Raw genomic sequence first — 23,367 nt, 5'->3', positions numbered from 1 at the left:
TTGTTTCCTAAGTAGATTGACATGTATCACTTAAGCAGTGATGCTGCCTGCTGGAGGTTTCTAGGTTCTGCATTCAAATAACTTCTGAGTTGTTGATCAGCTAAACTAAAATTAATGGAAACTTTCAGGTGCAGGTGTGTAACATTTCTGCAAGCTTTGTGTGAAAGATGGAGTTAAGTGGCCTTTCCTTCACCAGGTAACCTTGAAACTTTATGCTATTGACTTACCCCTTCTGTACAATACAGCCACAACAAAGGAGGGGGAAAAAATAGGAGACTGGGGGGGGGGGGGGGAATAGGACTGATGATTTGGGAATTAAATGAGGAACATGGAAAGAACTGGAAAATGCTGAGGCGGGAGGGTGAATTTTAAGGAAGCTGGGCTGTGGGGATCAGTAGACTGTGAATCCTTAATCTGCTGGATTTTTTTCCTCCACTGCTAAAATTACAAAGGCCTGTTTCAAGGCAGTTTCTAATAAAACAGCATTTCTTTATCCGCAGCCTTTTCTGTACTGGATCAGTGTTTCTGCTTGCTCTGTAGCACTGGAATAACACAGCTCAAGTTTAGAATAAAATAGGTGCTTTTATGTCAAAACGTGCAAGATGTGTTCAAAATTGGTGAAACTAAATTGCATCTACACCTCCTTTCTTTTACTGTGAGCATAAGTTGCACATTGCCTTTTCATAAGTTAGTTAACAGTAGGCCATGATGACGATGTATCCTCATTTTGGCTAGGATAGTGTTAATTTTCTTCCTAGTAGCTGGTATGGTGCTGTGTTTTGGATTTAAGGATGAAAATATCATTGGTAGCACGCTGTTTTAGTTTTTGCAGAGCAGTGCTTACACAGAGCCAGGGACTCTCAGCTTCTCATGCTGCCCTGCCAGCGAGGGCCTGGGGGTGCACCAGGAGCTGAGAGGGGACACAGCAAGGACAGGTGACCCAAAATGTCAGAAGGGATGTCCCACACCATCGGTGTTGTGCTGAACAATAAAACTGAGGGGAGTTGGTCAGGGAGGGGCTGGGCATTGGTCAGTGGGTGGTGAGCAATTGCATTGTGCGTCACTTGTTTTATATATTCTATTATAATAATTATTTTCCCTTGCTTTTCTGTCTTATTAGATTGCTTTAATCTCAACCCACAAGTTTCACCTTCTTCTCTTATCTCCCCAGTCCCACAGGAGGGAGGGGTGGGGGGGAAGCAAGTGAATGGCCAAGTGGTGCTTAGCTGCCTGCCGGGTTAAACCACAACAATGTGATACAGAAATTAGCTGATAGAAATTAATCTGAGACTTGAAGGTTTTCCTTGCTAATTTACGGTGGAGAATTTTATTGATAGAGCATGGAAGTAAAAGATTTGTGGAGTCTATTAGGCATCTTGAACACATCTAGCCACTCATGTTTTCTTATGGATGAAGTCTTTAAAATAAGAGTGCAATTGAGGCACATCTTTAGATTTCAATTAAAAAAGAAGCAGTGGTTGCAAGTTAATCCTTCAGAGAAAATCTGGCTTTAATATAATATTCCCAGAAGAAATAAATGGCCTTTCCATTACCCTTTTGGTTTGTATAAGCCACTTTAAGATATTCTGACCTTACTAAATATTTTTTTACTTTCAGTGCAGAAGAAGTGGCTTCGTTTCATTTCTTTGCTCCAGCTAATTAACAGTGTTAATTTCAGTGTCTGCTTTTACAGTTCCTTATTTTAGGATGCATGTCCTAGTAGATTTTTTTCAGTCCCTTTCTTAATAAATGGCTTTGAATGGAAGAGGCTCCTGGAGGATGAGAGGGAGGATGGAGGGGAGTCAGTAATGCTGATTTCAAAGAGCTGCAGTCTTCAGTACGTCGTTGCTTAGCAACCCATCTTCCACTTCTGCCTGTGAATAAAAGAGGAGAGCAAAGCTGTGGTTTCTGTTGATTCATTCATTGAAACTGGGAACCTAAGCATCCTGTAGCTATAGCAACATAAGCCATAGGTGTCGCTTCCTCTCCTTTCTTGACCCCTTTTCCCTGCAGGTACAGAATGCCTGGAGTATCTTCTAGAGGATCTGTAAACACTTTTTTTTGGTGATACTTTTATCTTAATTTCCTAATTTCCTACTCTTTTTTCAGATTTGTACCAATACTAGAAAGATGATCTAAAAATAAAGTAAAATAATTAATTTCATTAGTTAAAATAACTAAATTAGATTCTTACAGGGGAAAAAAGTAATATTCAGGTTCTTTCCCCTTTTTCAGACTAGGTTTAACTGTCTTGAGTCATGTCTGAAATGTGGCTACAGCAATTTCTAGAAAGGCTCACAAATCAGGAAACTCTGGTTTAGCAACCTCAACCTTTATCTTAGAAGTCATTAGATGAGTGAGTAGCTTTACAAACATCCCAGTTTAAACAGAGGTTGTATTATTGGGGAACTTGTTGAAATTGTTCTGAAGGAATTGTCTTTGAAAGTGATCCAGGAGCCAGCATTCCAGTGTAGTCTTGATGCTGGCAGTGGAGTACTGGCTCTTAGGGAGCTGGTCGTAAAGAACTCGTGAGCTGCTGTGTTCTGTGCATGAAGATGAGCAGGAAAAAAAGGAAAAATCACTAGCAAGTTCATCTGCTTGCTACTACACCACCTATTAAAGTAAGATCACTGGTTTGTCCATTTACAGTCCTTGCAATGATGGTTCTGATCTCTGGCTTCATTTACTCTGTAGTTTTACCTCTTGCTTAATTTTCAGTGAAACTGACTTTTTGAAATATCAATCTGCTTTAAAATGCTTACTCGAAATATGTGATTTTTTTTTTTTCCTCTACTAGAACTTGTGGTTTGGTAATTATGTGAGATGGTACCTGCTAAAAGAGGAGCGGAGGGAATGATCTAGACCTTGTTCTGAAGTGTCATGCTTTAAAGGTGTAAGTATTCCTATCACTGCAGGCTTTATTTTAGAAAATGGCAGATCTTGAAGTCTTTCTAACACTAGAAATTTGCCTTACGTGAATTTGAGGCTACAAGAAGTTGAATGTTGGCTGTGCTGTATTTGCTACACTTGATGCTTAAACATGCAAAGGTAGGAGGGAGGGTTGTGTGCTAGCACTACCCCAACACATTAACTATGGAGGAAATCTGTGGTGGATAAACTGTTCCTGGAAAGAAGAATTAGTCATAAAATATTGGCATTGCCCTGGGTGGCGGTGCTGCCTGTACACCGCCTGCCACCTCACCACATGTTTGCAGAGCCCCTGGGCAAACTGCAAGGAGTCAGCTCCGAAATGCTGGCCTGAGCCTGCGAGCGTGCTGCTCCGTGATCACTAACTGCGGGTACGGTAAGCGAGGTGGGGAATAAACTCTTCGGTGTCAAAGAGATAGGGAAGTCTGTCGCTGCGTGAAGCCGGGCGATGTGCGGGAAGGCAGCGCCGTGTGAGGCGTCCCTGCCCTGCCCGCAGCCCGCCGCGCTCTTTCCTAGCAACGTCAGCGCCTGGTCAAGCGAGCCGGGGGCGCGGGGAGGCGGGGGCGCGGGGCGCAGCCTGCACCCTGCACCTGGCAGCCCGCCTGCAAGCGCCACTGCCCGCGCGCACCGCGGGGCCGCTCCCGCTTCCCGCCCGGCCGCGGCCTCGCGCACCTGGCCGCCAGGTGAGGGCGGGCGCCGCGCAGGCGCAGGGCCGGCCGCACGCGCGCACCTGGCGGGCGCCGAGCGGAAGCCGTTGCCGGCGCTGTTGCCGCCGTTGCCGCCGCCCGCCCGGCTTCAGCCCCCCTCAGGCCGCGGCCGGGCGCCGCGCTCCCCTCCGCCGTCCCGCCGCCGGAGCCAGGTGAGCGGGGGCAGCACGAGTTTGGGGGGGGGACGACGACGACGACTCCCTCCGGTCCCGGTGTATCGGGGGGTCCGGCCCCGCGTGTCCCCGCCGTGGGGAAGCGCGGAGGGGGCGAGGAGAGCGGACGGGCGCCGCCGCGGGGCGCACGGGGCTGGGGACGCCCGGCGCTGCCCGCGGGAGGTGCCCGCTGCCACGTCCCGCTCCCGGCCCGGCGGGGGGCTGCGGGGCTGCCCCGTCCCGCCGCAGCCAGCCCAGCCCAGCCCCGCTGCCCGGCGGGAGGCGGCGGCGCCCGCGGATGGTGTGTTGCTTTTGGAGAGCTGACAAGGGAAGCGAATCGTAACGCGAATAACCCAACTTTCGGCCGTCCTTAACTTTCTGTGAGGGCGCTCACATATCGAGGAGTCTTCGTTAGACGTTTGAATAGGTCAAATAAAAAACGTCTTGCTGGAAATATTAATCTTTTGTATTTATCCTAGTAATGTTTTACGTGTTAGTCTTCTGTCACAAAACTGCACCTTTTGTCTGATAAACGATAAGCAGTCGCGATCTGTTCAGCCTTGAGGAGAGCCGGTGCCCCGCTGCAGAGCTGAGGCGGAGGCGAAGCCGCAGCCCGTGGGCACAGCCAGCATACGGCGTACAGTTCCTTTTTTCAGCCAGTTTGCCCTCTGGCTTGGTCAGCTTGGCATCTGCTACTGTCATTGCGAGGCCTCTCAATAACAAAGCAAAGTAAAAATTAAGTTAGTTACAGAGAGCCAGACTTACTATTTCTGTTGTGCTGCGGGGAGGAGTAGAGCAGCTTTCCTCCTCCTCGTAACTGCTGTTGCTATTTAACCTTGCCCTGGTTTTGGGTGGGGCAATACCGGCCACAGCCTGGATATCTTGACTGCTGTCAAAATAGAAACAGGATATAATTGCCCTTTTTGTGACACAGCCCCAGAATCTGTGGTCCTTGGTGTCTGACTGCATTGCTTTGAGACATTCCTTTGCATGAATGTGTTGCCTGGCCTATCTGTTCAGTGAGCTGATGCCTAGCGCAGGGCTTTCCCTTATTTTGGGGCCAAGTTAGAGAAACATGTTTGAATGTGAATTGCTGATCAGGTGCCACCCAGTTTCTCCCACGAGTGAGTTTCTCTCACGAGTTTCTCCTCCTCATCTGCTCATTTCTGTGCTTATGTTCTAGAAGATGGGAAAGGGCTTCAAGTTTCCAGACTGTGAAGTGCTAGATTTCATGTAAAATGCAACTTTATTTGTTTGCCCGACTATTTTCTGTCTGATTTTCCAAAGGTTTGCTGATATCATGTGCTGTAGGTTATAGTTCTGCTTATAAACAGAGAAATCATGTCACAAAACTACTTACTAATGAAGTTGCATAGTCAAATCACTGTTTGGTTTAGTTTTGTTATGTAAATTTATTCAGCAGTGACACACAGAGCCAGTCACGTGGGGACAGGAGGAAAGAGAAGACACCTTTGGAAGGTTCTGACAAAGATCAGTTTAGCAGCAATTGACCCAGGAAACCTCATTAATTTTTTTTTTTTTTAAAAAAGACAACTTGCTTTGCCTTACACTTATGCTTTAAACAACTTTAAATTCTAAGGCCAATTAGAGAGTAAAACTGTGACTTCAGGCCATGTACTGAATGCTCAGATGCTCTCTTCCATAATGATCACTGAGATGGATTGCCTCCAGTCTTTGCTAGAAAAATCTATGCCCTTAGACTTTCTAAAACAAAGAATGGAGAATTGAATATGTTCAGTGTTCCTCTTAGAGCTTCCTTTTTTCAGGAGCAGAACAAGATTTCCACAGTCTGAGCTTCAGAGAATGTATACGAAGAAACAGTATCTGGGGTTTGCCAATCTCTAGTCCTTTAGGAGCACATGCCCTGTCTAGGAGAGTAACCCGCAGCAATATTTTAGTGGAACAGGCAGGCAAGTATCTTCTGCAAGTGCAGAGACAGAAACTGACCAAATGATTGTTTCTCCTTTTTAGGTGAAGCTTTAATCCTTAAGTTCTGTATGTTTCATTTTGTAAACTATTTGTATTTAAGACGGATACAAATATTATCATGAGCAGTAGTATAGTTTGGTAAACTTTAGCAACTCTTTTCGTTTTCCCCAAGTTCTGAAGAGCTTTTGTTCTTGATTGTATGGGAAGCCTCAGTATTCCATATTCAGCAAAGCCTGTATGAAAAATTCACTTCAAATTTGACATTTCTTAGTCTTGAGGTAGTAATGAGAGTGGATGTTCTTCTGGAATGTACTTCTGGGAAGCGGGCGCAGTTTTGTTTAGTGATTTTTATTTAATTATTTGGTAGGAAAATCTCAATTTGCATGGTAGTGGTAGAAGAAAATATCACTTTCCAAAATTATTATTTCAGTAGCTAATAACTTAGTAGCACCTGTGTTGGTATTCGTGCACAAAAAGACAAAAAGCCTTGTCTAGAATCTTAGATTCAGCTACATTGGTGGTGGCAATAGGACTTCTTACTAGTCCAGCAAATACAGCTGGGTATCTTTAACAGACTTTTGCTATTCTGGTGAGAACGGCTGATCATCAGGGTCAGGTCTTTTTTTCCTCAAGAATTTGATCCATGTTTCCTCTTCCCACACCTGCTTTCTGATTGGGGAACGTTAAGGTCTTGGTGAAGGGACTGCATACTTGGATACGAGAAAATAGAGATATGTTTTTAATGAGGCTGTGATGTTGGAGTTAGGAATTAGCTTAAGGGTGAACCTAAGTTGTATAAAAAAATGTGATTGAAATCATCCATAAGGCTTAAATAACTATTTTTTAAAAGTATATTTTAAGTTCCATAAACAACATTCTCAGGAAACAGAACCCTATTTAGCATAAAAGAAAAGTACATTTTCAAGCAACTTTATTAAAAAAAAAAAAAACTAAGGTCAAATATATTGTTGTTCAGTTTTATTCAGACCAAGCTAACTTCAGTCAGACTTGTCTACATGTTGGCTACCGGAGTGAGGTTTTCTTGTAAGCCAGGGTGTTTGCAGACAGTCTGACATCACAGTTAGTGGGTGGCATAATGTAACATAGACTGTGTATTGAATTCGTGCGCTACCCATGTGATGTGGTTTGAAGTAGTATGGCAGCTGCTTTTCAGCACTTTCTAGAAGACTTGTAGTGCATATAAGTTTTCTGGTTATTTTGTTTAAAAACAAAAGCAAACAAACAAAAACCCTTCCCTGAAATAAAACTTCTGGTGTTTAGGGCTAATTATTTCAAAGTGCTGCAAAAATGCAGGCTGCTATTAGTGGAAATAACTCTAATGAATAGCATATTAAATACTTTGCTGAACAGTCACCTCAGGGAATTTAATTGTACCACATATTTCTTCAGCATGTCCTGGAGGATGGAACAGTAGCTTCGTCTGTGCTTACCGATGTTGCTATGCCATAAAAATGTGTGAGGTGTTTGTGGGGAATAGAGATTGCATTTCTGACTGCAAAATTTATCCTGGTTAAAAACCATAGAAAAGACACAGCTTTCATGACAGAAGTTGTTTGGATAATGTAGTCTGTGTTCTGGAAAATGGTACTGTTTTGTATGATAAATAGCTTTTCTCTTAATATCAAGCACTATCCCTTTAAGATATTTCGTCAATAAAATTACGAGCAGAATTTGTCCATATTGAAGAGTATGGGCATTTGTAGCAAAGGAGCCCGTGTTTGTCCATTTCACTGCTGCACCTACTATCCCAAGGCTATTACTTGACCCTTTCTTCCCAAAACAGCCTCTGAAGCACCACTTGCACGATTTCTGTGCACGGCATGCTGCCACATATGCTACTGGCATGTATGAATCCACATTAAAAGGCTAAGTTGTGTTGCTCTACTTGCACAGCCCACTTACATGAATTGTCATTTCATTTCTGGGGGCAGACACATTTCACCTGTGTGCTATGGCAGTCGTTATGTGTGAGCAGGCAGTATAGATGTCTCCAATACAAGAAAATACATTGTCAAAGATAAAAATTAATATAGTTACACAGAAAACTAAATGATGAGTAAATTGCTATATATATTCTTGTTTGCTTGTTAGCTGTACTTACTATAGTCTTTAATGACACGTCTAAAGACAGATGTATGCAAAACACAGTGTAAGAAATTTTCCTGATGAATTATAGATTTTGTTTATTTTGCTTTACAAATATATGTTCACTATTTTGCTGTGTTGATTGTGGTGTCCTAAGGATTTTCATATGCTCAAGTTTTAAAGGAAATAACTCCAAATAAAATTAAAAGCAAATTGGTTTAATTTTTTGGTAAAATGTACCTATGCACTTCAAATGTTTTCTGAAGGATAGGTTACTGTGCCACCATCAAAGCCAGCAGCAGATTTTATTCGTCTGAAGTATGTGCTAAAATCTACATAAGTAATGTTTGGTATCATCTAGTCCATGATGTTTGGAAATGATATATGGCTATGATGTTTGGAAACAAACAAGAACAACCTTATGCTCCCCTCCCTACATGTTTATATGATAGATTATGACTAAATGGCTGCATGTGAAATAAGGAAGTTGCCAGGTGTCTTATACATATATTTGAGGTACTTTATATTACGCATATGTGTATATATAAAAGCTTTCTTTTTCTATTTGAAGAAAATGTATGTATATCGCTTGTTGGAATCCTAAGCTTTAAGACTTACTGATATTGCATGTGCTTATGCCTGGTGCACTGAGAAACAATAATGTGATTTTTTTTTAATATAGTGTTATGAAAACATTCATGGTTAACAGGTTGCAGAAGCTGCAGACTCATGCTGAGGCTGTGGTTATTTAGCAACAGTGGTTTTACAAGTTACAATCTCCTTGGCGGGTGCTGAACTGTACATATGCTTCGTGATTTGCATTATGTAGTGGGCTTATGTGGCAAGGTTTTGGTAGCTGCAGGGGTGGCCTCTGTGAGAAGAGGTGAGGGGCTGCCCTGTGCTGGACCCAGCTGGCTCCAGCCGGCTCCAAAATGGGCCCACTGCTGGCCGAAGCTGAGCCAATCAGTACAGCAGGTGGTGCCTCTGTGATGGCATATTTAGGAAAGGGTAAAAAAAAAAAAAATGAAAAAGCTATGCAGCAGCTGTGAGAGAGAGGAGTGAGAAAAATGTGAGAAAAAGAGCTCTGCTGACCAAGGTCAGTGAAGAGGGAGGGGAGGAGGTGCTCCAGGCACCAGTACAGAGGCTCTCCTGCAGCCTGTGGAGAAGACCGTGGCTTGAAAGACTATGCAGACATTGGTCACGGCTACCACGGGATCGTGAGGGGAAAGTCCTGTGTAATGAACTTCATTTCCTCATACGACAAGGTTGCCCACCTAGTTAACCAAGGGAAACCAGTTGGTGTAATCTTTTTGTATTTGAGCAAAGCTTTCAATGTTGTTTCTTACAGCATCTTTCTGGATGAAATGTCCAGCAAACAGCTAGATAAATACGGAACACAATGGGTGGACAACTGGCTGATGGGTCGGTCTCCGGGGGCTGCGGTAAATGGGGTTACATCAAACTAGTGGCCAGTCACTAGTGGGGTTCCACAGGGTTACATTTTAGGGTCAATTCTCTTTAATGTTTTCATAAATGACCTGGATGCAGGACTCAAAGGTATACTAAGTGACTTTGCAGATAACACTAAATTAGGAGGAGCTGTTGACTCCCTGAAGGGCAGATACAGAGAGATTTTGACAAATTAGAGGGCTGGGCAATCAGCAGCCACATGAATTTCAACAATAGCAAGTACCAGATTGTGCACCTGGGACAGGGTAACCCTGGCTGTACGTACAGACTGGGGGATGAGAGGCCTAAGAGCAACTCTGTGGAAAGGGATCTGGAGGTTCTGGTGAACAGCAAGCTGAATGGTCAGCAGCGTGCCCTGGCAGCCAGAAGGGCCACCTGTACCCTGGGGTGCATCACACAGCACTGCTAGCTGGTTGAGGGAAGGGAACTATTAAACAGTGTCCAAAGGAGGGCAACAAAGATGGTGAAGGATCTAGAGGGGAAGACATATGAGAACTGGCTTAAAGTCACTCAGTTTGTTCGTCCCAGAGCAGAGCAGGCTGAGGGGAGGCCTCATGGCGGCCTGCAGCTCCCTCACGAGGGGAGCGGAGGGGCAGGCGCTGAGCTCTGCTCTCTGGGGACAGCGACAGGACCCGAGGGAACGGCATGGAGCTGGGACAGGGGAGGGTCAGGCTGGGGGTTAGGGAAAGGTTCTGCACCCAGAGGGTGGTCGGGCACTGGGACAGGCTCCCCAGGGCAGTGGTCACACTTAGGAACTGACTGTGATCCATATTATCCCTTAGCTGCTTGAGTGGAGAGGAGATAAAAGAATCAGGAATGAAGAAGTGAAGTTGAGCTTGGGAAGAAGCAGGTTGGGGGCCGGGGAAGGTGTTTTTAGTTTTGTCTTTGTTTCTGACTGTCCTAGTCTATTTTTAATTGGCAATAAATTAATCTTCCCTGAATCTGTTTTGCCTGTGATGGTAATTGTCTAGTGATCTTTCTGTCCTTATCTTAACCCACAAGCTTTTCCATCTTATTTTCATCCCCCTGTCCTGCTGAGGAGAGGGAGTGAGAGAGCAGCTGGATGGGCATCCGGCAGGTTGGTAAGTTGGTTACAATCCTTCCCCAAGAAAGAAAGAAAAAGTTTTTATTCTTATATTTACTGTATACGGGCATCAGTATAGCACAAGGTTATCAGTACTAAAGAAAATTGGGAAAATAATGTTTGAGACAGAAGTGCACTGGATTTAATTTTTTGGGGGGTGAGGGAGAAATTTGTGAGCCTTTTGAAGGGTTTTTTTGGTATGTTTTAGTATCTACGTGGGGATGCTATAATAGCATTATAAATCGTTCCACTCCTCTGTGTTTTTAGAACAATAGTTCTATGGTAAAACTACTGTGGTTTGAAAATATGGGTTTATTTCAAAAGCTGACATAAGCTTTGAAATAAACTGTAATATGAACAACTTTGGATGCCTAACCCTGCAAATTCTTGAGGGAAACTGAGTGATGTCTTTTTCTGTTTTCTACAAGTTATATCTCTTCCTGAGAATATATTATTCTAATTAAAAATGCTGAATATAGTTCTGTTTTAAATGATGAAATAAATAAAATAAAAAATAACTTTTCTATTTATTTATTTATTTTTGAGGTTCTGTGGTCAGTAGTTAACAAGCAGTAATTAACTATGACTTTTGCCTGGTTGCTGCTTAGTTCACATTGCAACTTATCCAAAAATAAATCCGTGCTTTGAATTCAGGCTGGTTGCTATTTTTAATCTTTCTTTTAAACTGCCAATTTTGCAGAGAGAATTCAAATCACTTGGATGCTGGTAGCCCTGAAATGTTTTTCATAGTTTTTCATCTTTGAAAGCCACTGAGTAATTGCCTGTCTGTAAAAAAGAATTTAGTTCCTGAAAAAGGAGAACTCTGACATATTCTCTTGATGAGTTGCACCAGAATATGCCAGAAAGTGCAGTACAAGTGAATGAAAAAATATATAGATTGACTGCTTGGTACTCAGCCGAAATTAACCTACTACCGATTACCTGTATTAAGTCTGCATTTAACATGTATACTGATAACAAAATGAATCTTAATTAATTAAATTTTTTTTCCACTTGGCAGTCTGGTTACTTAAGTCTGATCTTGAAATAAAAATGTTTTTCAAAATATTGGAAATTTCAAAACTGTAGAAATAAATGGTTTGTGAAGTCCTTTCTGTCTTTATTGTTCACTTTTCACATGGATCTTTCTGCATAGAACTTGAACTCACCATGCTGATTGCATGTTTTCCTTCTATCCCATCATTGACCTAGAATTTCATCCTTAAAATTCCTTAATTTTCAAAATTTGGAATAAATTTAATGTGAAGTAGTGACTTTGTCTAGAAATAGTGATTTATTCCTACTGGAATGCCTGCTTTCTGATTCTTCTGTCTGAAGTATGTTTAAAAAAATGGGGAAAGCACATCTTGGGTATTTTAAAGATAGGTAAAGCTTATCTTTAAGTGATGGACATATGGTGTTTGACAGTTGGGAGTTGTGAACTAATTCCTGCCCATTGCTTTGTTGTAGTTTTACATTGTTGTATATACTAGATGTCTAACTTGATACTTTTTATTTTATTTCACAGGTATTATATTTTCAAGAAATGGTGTGACCTATTCAGTATTAAAGAACATCATTCACAAGAAAACGTTTGTTTTGTGACAAACTTTTTAAACTAGAATGGCTTTGAAAAAAATGCCTAAACTATTCAAGAAATTATTTTTTCACTGGAAACTTTGGAAATTTAGCATTATTGTGTTTTTCTTTCTGGTATTTTTATTTTTATTACAAAGAGAAGTGGGCATTCAAGATTTTAAAGGTGAAGGAGGGATTGAGCCAATTGTCAGAAAGAAAAGTCATGTATTAGGTCTTGTGCTAAATGCTATGAACAATATCAATGGTGCAAAGCCAAAAATGCAGATAAAAGCACCTGTTCGGCAAACTAAAGTTCCTGGAGAGAAACACTGTTTGCCAGGACACTATACTGCAATGGAACTAAAACCCTTTCTAGATCGACCTCTTCAAGATCCTAATGCTCCTGGAGCTTCTGGTAAAGCATTCAAAACCATCAACTTAAATTCAGAAGAGCAGAAAGAAAAAGACCGTGGAGAAGAAAAACACTGTTTTAATGCATTTGCGAGCGATAGGATTTCGTTACACAGAGATCTTGGACCAGACACTCGACCTCCTGAGTATGTGGAAATGTGTATGTCCCAACAGTTGAAAAACTTGTCAGAAATAGAAATGTGAAGACCGTAAAGTGATTTGATTTCAGCATTAGATTATCATTTAGGAGAGGAAAAGTCTCTTGGTGATACATGATGATTTACTGTGCATAATGTTCCACGGTGCAAAAGCCAAGAAAGTTTAGAAAGGCTCACTTATTTCATACTTTGGAATTCATAGTAACCATATTTAAATAAGCTTTCCTACTTCTGCCTGTAAGCTACATTTTCTCAGTGACTTTGTGGAAATCTGTTAAGTTTTACTTAGAAGAAAACTAAAACTGTGGCTTAAACTTTTTTTTTTCTATTTTAAATACCATTCCCCATTCCCACCGTTTTTTATTAATAAAACCACCAGCATAATTTAATAAAAAGTAGGAGTAGTAAACTGGTGAACCAAGCAATGGAACATCTCTGCAATCTGTAAGAAGGAGAAACTTTATTAATGAAGACTTTAGGACTTGGTGGGTAGAATGGGTTTTAGTTTTGAGCGTTCTCTGTTCATGTTCTCAGCTGTTTGTGTCAGAAGTGACTAACCTTACTGAGCTGCTGCTGGTAGTATGCCTAGCACTCTACATGTGGTACAGCTCGCAGTAACCTTTACTGGAGTGTAACTGGTGAGATTTGGCCTGTATGTGTTGTGAGGGCTTTGGCAGTGGCTGTGATAATTGCCTTGAGAAGTATTCCAGTCTCTAGAGTTGACAGGCAATAAACAGTGAGTGTGCAACCAACTTAGAAATACAGGAGTGTTGTCATGTCTTCTTGTCTTACAATTGGATTTGGAGTTCATTTCAGAATACATGCATTTTGAAAAAATTGTATGTTTAAAATTGTTTCCCTTGAATGGGATATACTGTTCTAAGCATTATATGATATTTCTAAAAATTACTGAAGTTCTGAATCAGATTTGTTCTATTTTTCCTTTCAAATTCTTCATTTATTCTTGTAAATACTTCATGGTTTTGGATTTCAACAGTAATGGTGACTTAGTCTGACTTTGCAACTCAGTGTCTGCTGGTCTCAGTAGAAAAACATATTTTTGTCTGAAGAAGACCCGGGTGCTATATGAAGTGTACTCAAATGTTTTTGAGACAGAAGTCAAAATGAGCCAATTGTTCAAGTGGAATTCTTATTTATCAAATTTTTACAAAATACTTTGTGCAGCTTTCCCAACCAGAGCACCCGATTTTGTGCTCCAAAACTTGGAGAGAAATTGGAGAAGCTGAAAGATTTAATGTCCATACTTAAAAAGCTTTGTAATAGAAAGGGAAGGGTTTCTTTTAAGAATTCAAATCAAAACTTTTTGTCCATTTTGTAACATTTGATGCTTTCCAATCTGTAGATGTATTGAACAAAAGTTTAAGCGTTGCCCACCATTGCCAACCACAAGTGTTATAATAGTTTTTCATAATGAAGCGTGGTCCACTCTGCTCAGAACTGTTCACAGCGTGATGTATACGTCTCCGGCCATATTGCTAAAGGAAATTATATTGGTGGATGATGCCAGTGTAGATGGTAAGAAGTCTTCCTATTTTCCCTTGAACAGCATTTATTTATTGATTTTAAGGCATGGTAGGAATGTATATAGAATGGGTTAAAAGAGGATATCTCCTTACCACCATAATGAATACCATATGGTTTTCAAAGTGCTTTTGTTTCTTTTATTTCCTATAAAATAAAAAATAGTTCTCCCAGATTTTTTTCTTTCTAAGCGTTGTCAAATAAGAAATTCTTGTTTGCTCAGAGGTTTTTAAACCCCAATTCTGATTATTCAAATTCTAGGGCTGCTTAAACAGTAAAAATGGTTGCATGGCAAGTAGCTCTGTAATATGTGCTTAAAACTAATTACAGTTTATAGAACAAAGTACCTAAGGATAAATTGGCCAATGCTTTTAGGTCTTTGAATTTTATCATAGTGATTGCCTTTATGCAAATGAATTTCATTACTTTGAAGTGAAACTTCTTTCCTAAAAAATAAAATTATTTGATGGAAAAATAATTTTTAGTACTTCAGCTGATTGGCAAAGAGTTATGCATACTGGGTGTGATCATAAATGCAAGTTCCAAAACCTTATGTTTAACTTTAGATGAACATGTCTGTACATACATGCTTTCATCAGTTTGTTTAGACTTATTTGCAGGTCTGTATCTAGTATATTGAATTACTTGGATGTGCAGTATGTTCAGTAGTGCAGTTTAATATGAAGGGTAGGCAGAGGGAGAAAAATCGTGGGATGTTTTATGAGGGATGTTGGGTTGTTTATCAAATTTTGCACCTTTAAAAGTTATTTCAATATAGCTTCTGTTGCAAGTAAATATTGTAGACTCTGAAAACCATTTGTAAAATGAGATGTCATTAATGAAAAAGATTGCAGGTTCTTCAGATAGTTTGAGTAAGTAGATATGCGATGAATTTGCCATGAGAATGGATTTTGAGTTGATATTCAAACAGTTGATACTGCAGAACAGATATACCAGCAAATGTCCTTTTTTAGAATTAGAATGAATCCTTTATTCTGTTAGTTTATACATACCGTTGCCTAAAATTTCATATTACAACAGTGAATAATACCCTAAAACTGGTTTCTCCTTCCAGAATACTTGCATGATAAACTAGATGAATATGTGAAACAATTTCAAATTGTTAAAGTAGTCCGTCAAAAGGAAAGAAAAGGTCTAATCACTGCACGGTTGTTGGGAGCTTCGGTAGCAACAGGAGAGACCCTTACCTTTCTGGATGCTCACTGTAAGTGTAACTACGCCAGGTCTGGTTTAAAATAATGTTGTCATTGATTTAATGTTGCAGTTTTATGAGTTATGTATGTCAACATTGCATAAACTCTTGAATTGCTATTTTATGTTATTGAAAGTAAAACTGGCAGTGCCATTTAAAAACAGTGTGTGTTGGTTTACTGTGGGTATGTTAAATTATTCTCTGTGTACTACTATATAGTCAAGTGAAAATTCAGTGCTTGTTCCCATTTTCTCCATAGGTGAATGCTTTTATGGCTGGTTGGAGCCACTATTGGCAAGAATAGCTGAAAACTCTGTTGCTGTTGTAAGCCCCGATATTGCTTCTATAGATCTCAACACTTTTGAATTCAGTAAACCATCTCCTTATGGGCATAACCACAACAGAGGGAATTTTGACTGGAGTTTGTCATTTGGATGGGAGTCTCTTCCTAAACATGAAAATAAAAGAAGAAAAGATGAAACTTACCCAATTAGGTAAATGTAATTTGAGTAATATCCTTCAGTTTTCATGATTTTTGTTATAAAAAGCCATTTGTAAATGATCTAGTTCTTCACATGAGTATGATCAGAAGTCCTAGTATTATAGATGTTTTTTGTGATATTTGCTTTAGGAACCAGGTTGTGAATTTTACAGCTTTCATACAAATGCAGCTTCCTTAAGACAATAATTGTTCTGCATTACTGTTCTCTCACAAACACTAGGAAGATCATAAGCAATTTCTGTATTTTTTTTTTTCAAGAGGGAGAGGGGAACTATAAACTGTTCTTTTCAGAGACAGTACCACAGATTCTGTCTCTCCATCCATCATCCCTGAAAAAATGACACCAAAGGTTCAGAGCACCTTGTACTAGACTGTTTCAGTGGTGCATTCAATGGTAATTGTTATGGGCTTTGGCTTCAGACAAGTTACTGGTCTAAAGGAATAGTAATTTTGCTTGATGTTCTCCATACAGGGAAAGTATGTATTTTTTCCTGATACTGTCTGTTATTCCAGCAGTCATTTGCCTAAATCAGTTGTTAATAAATGACAATAAAACTTTAAAATGAGACTCAGTGTGGGCAGATTTAATTGCTTGTACCAGAAAAATCTGTCAGTGTAGTGGAACACTGACAAATGCATGAAAACATCCTAGAACATTAATACCAAGTTTTTACATCTGTATTTAAGAAAACCTACCTTAAATATAGTTTGAATCCTGTTTTCCTTGGTAAATTTCTCTTTTTGCAGAACACCTACTTTTGCTGGAGGTCTGTTTTCAATATCAAAAGACTACTTTGAACACATTGGAAGCTATGATGAAGAAATGGAAATATGGGGAGGCGAAAATATAGAAATGTCTTTCAGAGTAAGTTTAGCTACTTAATTAGTACTGGTCTCTACACTGATAGTTGCACGATTTTTGAGGAAAAATTGGTATTAGATCTTGACTTCTCTGCTGAGTCAGCCATCTAGGACATGGAAAATAAATTACTAATAACCTATGAAATAAACTACAAATGTGCTCACTAAACTGTTATTTATTTTTTTAAAATGTGTTTTAAGTTTGATAGCTGAAGTGTACGTTCCCAGGGTTAACCTGATTAGGAAATTCACTTATGGTATTCCTGATACATACCCTCTTGCTGGTGTTTTTGATTTTTTTTTTACTTTTTAGGTGTACAGTAAATTTTTTTATTTTTTTTTTCACCCCCTTAATTGTAATTGTGTTGCACTTACACAAAAAATGTTATTATTAGGTATGGCAATGTGGTGGACAGTTGGAGATCATGCCTTGCTCTGTTGTTGGCCATGTCTTTCGCAGCAAGAGTCCCCATACTTTTCCAAAAGGTACTCAAGTGATTACACGTAATCAAGTCCGCCTTGCAGAAGTCTGGATGGATGAATATAAAGAAATTTTTTACCGAAGAAACACAGAGGCAGCAAAAATTGTGAAACAAGTAGGTGGTGGTGGTGGTATTAGAAATCACACTTGCTGCGTTGAAAGTTTTGGTGAGCAAAAGTTATTTATTGACAAAGTATGTAAGAATTCTAGACATTTTAATGAAAATATAGGCATAGTTCAGTACTTAAGCCTGTAGCCGCCCAAAAAACATGTAGAAAATACTAAGTGTTTGGGTGGTGACAGTGTTGATTTCATTTGTTTATATATTTAACTATGATTAGTAAGTTTTTTTCATATATTCTCTAAAATCTTGGGTTGTTTGCATGGAATAAGCTTTGGAACTACCATAAGAGCACAGATGATGTTTGCATTGTCTATGCTCACTACTAACTTGTTTTTTGGAGGAAGAAATGTAATGCCTCTTTTGTCTCAAGTTACTTAGTGTTTTTATTTAAAAAGCAGTTTTTGTTGTTCTTCAGCTGCAGAATAAAGCATATTCAATGGTAGATATTAATTCTATTTCTATCTGTTCAGAAACGTAAGTTAAATTCAGAGTTTGGTGGAAGAGGTATTTATTTTTGTAAGTGTTACAGAACTTTGGTGTTTCACCAGCTGGAATTTATGCTTTTCTTTTAGAAGCTATTTTTTCGCTCTTAATATGATAAAGTTTAGTGAATATTGTATCCATAATAGCATTAGAATTCTTGAGTATGTTTAGCAGATAAAGACAACTGAGTTTAGTGTGGGAGACAGTGCTGTACTGACTATTGCGCTTATTAATTCATCCAATTCAGCACCCTCTTTAATGAGATACGTTATATTCAGCAGTTAGTTTTAAAGCTGTAGTCAGTATGGTCTTTACTTGTTTTTACTTTCCCACCTTATGACATTGTTAACATGGCCCTTTTTCTAAGGATACTTCTATTGCTTCCATGTCGCAATGTTGTATTTTTTTCCCTATGCTTTGAAATGCAGCAGGCAGGATGTCAGTGGTGTTATATAGGTACCGCAAAGCAAATGGTAGTAAGTGCAGTAGTGCAGTACTTTTTAAAAAAGATTGACAAATGAAGCTTAAAACTTGTTTGATGCTACAGTACAGAATATCATAGATTTAAATGTACAAGGTTGATATTAATAGTTTTAATATATTCCTCTTCCATCTTTCCTTCCTTCCATCGCTGCAATAGAAAACATTTGGAGACGTCTCAAAAAGACTTGTCTTAAGGCAGCGTCTGCAGTGTAAAAATTTTACCTGGTATCTCAATAATGTTTATCCGGAAGCATATGTTCCAGACCTGAATCCTCTGTTTTCTGGATATGTAAGTTTAATTATTTTCACTAACATTGTAGAATCCAGGAAGTTTGCTAATCTTTTATGCTACCTTAGCCATGGTGTTTATATTTTAGCTATCATAAATTTCTCTAGAGTTTTCTGTCAATACCGTGGGCAAAGAATCTCTCCTGCATATCATGCTGTTTAAATATTTTGTAGCTCTGGTAACAGTAGCTTATCTCTCAACCTGATAAGCAACATTCTGCCCATCACTACTAGTGAGTGTGACACACAAGTACTAAGCCAGTGGTGAGCAATTTCCCGAATTGTCAAAATAAATTTAGCTTTATATAGTAAGAAGTCTGAGAGAATTTTTATTTCATGTTAATGGGGAAAACTGTACTATGACAGCTATATACTCCTCAAAATTAGGTTTATGGTAAGAAAAACATGTGTTCATAGTTTAATGTAATTTATTTTAAAGACCGTTGCATCTCCTCGGTCAACTTCTTAAACTTTGTAATGCTAAAACCAAAAAAAAAATTGAACAACTAATAATTATTACTCTCGAGTCAATGTGAATGTTTAGCATGTATTTACAAATAAAGCTTTCCCTTCCTCCAATTTTTAATATTTTATGTCAATCTTTTAAAATTGTAATCTGAGTAATGTAATAACCATGTATACCAGTAGCTGAATAATTCACGGTGCATGGCTGTAGACAACTGTAATTCAGTTAGTAGGCTTTTGGGTAGAAAAAATTAACTGAGAACAAGATTTTTAGGTTTGAGCATAGTAGAAATAACAAAATGAATTAAAAGTTGTAATTGTTAAGCCACAGGTTAGATTTCTAAGCAAGTGAGGCAGTTTAGTTTTTCTCATACCCACTGAGCTGTTTTATTTCTTTTTTGCTGATAACACCTTTTCTTTAGCTAAAAAACATAGGTAACCACATGTGTCTGGACGTTGGTGAAAATAACCATGGCGGCAAACCATTGATTATGTATTCTTGCCATGGACTTGGAGGAAATCAGGTAAAATATTTGATCCCTGATTTTTATGATCTATTCAGCTGTAACTTTACCGTATGAAAGCTTTTCATTTGTTGTAGAGGAATTGGCTCACTTTTAGCATGCAATTTTTAAATTTTTAATATTTTTTGTAAGAATTAATTCCTCTTTCTTCAAGGCAGGTTTCATACCGTTCTTTGTGTTTTGCCTCACATCTAACATTTTATGTTCAGCATACAGATTTTTTACACCATTACACTACTTCACATGATCTCTCCTTTCTGTGCAAAACCTTTTCAATCTACCCTTACTACTTTCTTGTGTTTCTTCTTAATTCCTCTTTTCCTTATACCTCCTACTATTGCTTCTTTCTCTGCCACCAGGACTCACACTGTCAAGGAAGATGTTAATGGGAATCCAGCTAATGGGAGACCAAGTGGCCAGGCCTGAGCCATCTTTCCCTATCATGCTTGCAGCCTCATAGTGTGAGGTCAAAGTGGTCTACCCTATACTGGCTAATGCAAGCAAATAATATGACTGAATTTGTCCGAGAAGAGCTCTTTTTGATGCATAGATCTTGAAGGCAGCAATGATCTTCTGTTTCTTCTACAGTATGACTTGCAATAGATGTCAGATACTGAATTCTTCAGGCACTACTCTAAGACTAACAAAAGTAACATCTCCCTCCCCCAGAAATGCACAATTCTCTGTTGCTTTAAAGAGCTATTTGGAGAACAAAGTTTATTGACTGTAGATCCTTAATAATTAAAGTTCAACAAAGATTTAAATGTTTTGATTAGAAAATTGTTGTTTTTTTGCTTTGTTTTGTTTTTTAATAAAATCTTCAATTATAAAAAACATCCATTTATAACACTCTGAAAATTCAGACACTTGATTCTAATTGATCTTTGTGGAAAACAGAATACTGTCTGGATTAACAGCTACCCTGTTATGTTAGCTTCTTACAGTACTGAAGGTTTTTATTATTATTACTATTATTATTATTATTATTGTTATTGTTATTATTATTATTATTCTGTTCTAATACTATATTAGCCTTTTCAAATTGTTGCACTCATTAATGCAGGAATAGTATACCAAGACATTGTATTAAGAGATAGATCTGCTGTATGCTTGTCGTCTCTTTTTAAGTTATCTTGGATTGTACTAGAACTGGTGTTTTTAGTTTCTCCTGCCATACTTTAACAGTTTGAGTCCTTTTAACATAGATTGTGCTTGTAATACACAGGAAATGTGCATATTTTCTTACTTAAGCCTTCTCATTACAATACCCTATTTTCAATTGCTTTATGCTGTTTGTTCTCAGACTTCAGCAGTGCAGGCTGAAATTGTTTATGCTACCTGTCCTTTCAGCTCATATGTTTGAGATGGGAGAGTGGAGTGGAAGAAAGAACCTAGTTTTTGAGTTGTCCCTCAATTGTTTATCATTTTTTCTTTCTTAGCATATTCTAGATCTGGTAACACGTCCATCTCAATGTCCAAGATGAATGAAGTTTTAAAGCTAGTATTCAAGTCATATTTGCAGGGCTTGCAGCGATTTTGAGTTCAAAAGATAAATCAAAACAGGTTTACTTAGATTAACAGATTTTGAGTAAACTATTATGTTTGAGAGCTAAATGATTAAGGAGGTCACTCCTATGAGTGCCTGTTTCAGGCAGTGATGTTGGATGCAGGGCCTTAAGAGTGAGATAGATGTCTGTTCCTCTGTGCTACTCCCATTGATGCCAAAGCAGTGAGGGGCCAGAAGCTGACCAACTAGACAGACAGTTGAAAGTGACAGGGAACTAAGTGAGCATGGCTTAATAGTCAAAGGAAGGATATGGTGAATAAGGCTGACATACGGAGCCAAGAAACAGTGGTAACGGGACGTGATAGGAATTCTGATATATTGAGAGAGAGAAATGGAAGAGACCATGATGGTAAGATAGAGAGTATAAAAGGACAGCTGTGTCTGTAAATGTTAGAATTAAATCCCTGTTTAGATCTGAACTATAGCCAAAGATACCTGAGCCTTAAAAGTAATCTGCTGTCAGGAAATAACACCAAAACTCACTCACAAAATGTGTCCTTACATTACACTTTTCTAAAAGCTAGTTCACAGAGAACATGACAGCATCCTGTTGTTAGCATTTAGTTTAGTTCAAACAGCAGAAGTTGACAAATGGCAGTCAGTACTGTTCCATGTGACAAAATCTGGTTTTGGTTCTCTAAGAAAAGTAAAATCCAGCAACAAAAAAATGAATAAAGATTTCTAAAGTTAAGGAATGCCAAAACTAAAGTTATCCATGCAATTATTTCTGCTTTTTCTGGGGTATCCTTGTGGTTATGATTTCTGGGGGAGCATACAAGGGAATCTTGCATCATACTGCATGTGCACCAAGCGTTTTTTACAACTTCTACATTTAAGTACTATTAATTATATTCCATTGCATTAGTATTTAAAAAGGCTTTTACTTTTGTAAATACTTTTAAAGTGCATACACTAAAGTCAAATAAATAATTCTCTAGTTTCGAATTGTTGAATAACAAAAGAAATCTATTCCTTCGTTTATTGGAATGTCAAAGGGTTAATTTAGGTTAATACTCTTGTTAGCATTTATTTACTTAACTTTTTAAAAATTATTTAAATAGTACTTTGAGTATTCTGCACATCATGAAATTCGGCATAACATTCAGAAGGAGCTTTGTCTGCATGCTTCTAAAGGACCTGTGCAGCTTCGTGAATGCAACTACAAAGGCCAGAAAACCTTTGCACTTAGAGAAGAGCAATGGCAGCATCAAAAGGTATTTATACTGTACAGTGAACGGGCATCTTATCAATGATCTCTTACGTGAGTTAATTTTTGGTTTCTAATAAAAGAGGAAACACCAACAAAACAAAAGTGAAGCAAAAAAAGTTCAGTTTTGGGAGAAAAATGTAGATACTAGATCAAAACTTGATGATTTCACTATTGTAGTCACTTAAAAAAATGCTTGATATCATTTAGCGTGTACATCTGGGCATGCACCTGAAAGTCAATTCAAATGCTTTGTGTGTTTTAAAATATTTATTTTTTACTAGCAAAACAATTTGGTACTTGCATTCTACTCATGTTTTTTTGCTAGCCTCCTTCTGCACTACCTGTCTGGCCTTACTCTTTTTAAAAACATTGAACTTGCAAAAAATGATGGGAGGGAAGGAAAATTGTTTACTTTTTTTTTTTTTTCTCCTTTCTCACCCACATTAGGATCAAACTCTGTACAATGCAGCACTACATATGTGCCTTACAGGAAATGGAGAGCATCCAAGTTTGGTATCCTGCAATCCATCAGACCCCTTCCAGAAGTGGATCTTTGGCCGCAACCATTAAGATTTGCTATTTATAGACAGGAGCATTTTATTAAAAAAAAAAAAAAAAAAAAAAAGGCAGTTCCATTCTACACTGTGACCATATATGTATACTGCATTTTAAAATGATGCATACTTTAAATGCAAAAGGTTTAAACAGTTTCTTTTCTCTCTTATTTAAGTTGGATATAAAATGTGTAGGCAAAGATTCCCTAGGAGTCTTTTACACCAAAGAATGTTTGAGTTCCCAATTAAGAAAAAACGTTTACAGTATTTCCATGATAAAATTTTATATGTTGACCATTGATTTGTAGATCTTATTGTCCCTTTTCACTTTGGGGGCCTTGTGTATTGCTTTTCCACCTATCCTAAGTACTTTTGAAGATGACTAATTTTCTCTGTAGAGTTACAAGAAATTCTTGTATACTGTTTGAAAACCAAGAGGCTTTATATATATATATATTTTTATGCTTAATTGGTTGACTTAATGTTTTGGGTATTTTTAATCATTTAATTCACTCAGTGAAACTTT

General features: G+C 38.5%; 1 protein-coding gene across 4 annotated transcripts; it reads left to right on the top strand.

The window, feature by feature from the left end:
* Window positions 1-1,242: 1,242 nt before the first annotated feature.
* On the top strand, window positions 1,243-22,912 carry GALNT3 (polypeptide N-acetylgalactosaminyltransferase 3). 4 transcript variants are annotated; one of them, XM_083840846.1, is made up of 11 exons: window positions 1,243-2,893; window positions 11,926-12,532; window positions 13,908-14,080; window positions 15,162-15,311; window positions 15,559-15,793; window positions 16,549-16,666; window positions 17,058-17,258; window positions 18,391-18,522; window positions 19,409-19,510; window positions 22,139-22,291; window positions 22,735-22,912. In XM_083840846.1, exons 2-11 carry the CDS (start codon window positions 12,021-12,023, stop codon window positions 22,855-22,857), a joined length of 1,899 nt encoding a protein of 632 aa, XP_083696972.1. In that variant the 5' UTR covers window positions 1,243-2,893; window positions 11,926-12,020; the 3' UTR covers window positions 22,858-22,912. The 4 variants fall into 4 exon arrangements, with proteins under 4 accessions (XP_083696972.1, XP_083696971.1, XP_083696974.1 ...); XM_083840845.1 differs by lacking the exon at window positions 1,243-2,893 and adding an exon at window positions 3,625-3,787; XM_083840847.1 differs by lacking the exon at window positions 1,243-2,893 and adding an exon at window positions 9,471-10,395.
* The last annotated feature ends 455 nt before the right edge of the window (window positions 22,913-23,367 follow it).

The sequence above is a fragment of the Anser anser genome (assembly GCF_964211835.1).
Source record: "Anser anser genome assembly, chromosome: 6".
In the NCBI taxonomy this organism is placed as follows: domain Eukaryota; kingdom Metazoa; phylum Chordata; class Aves; order Anseriformes; family Anatidae; genus Anser; species Anser anser.
This window is presented reverse-complemented; position numbering and strand designations above follow the sequence as displayed.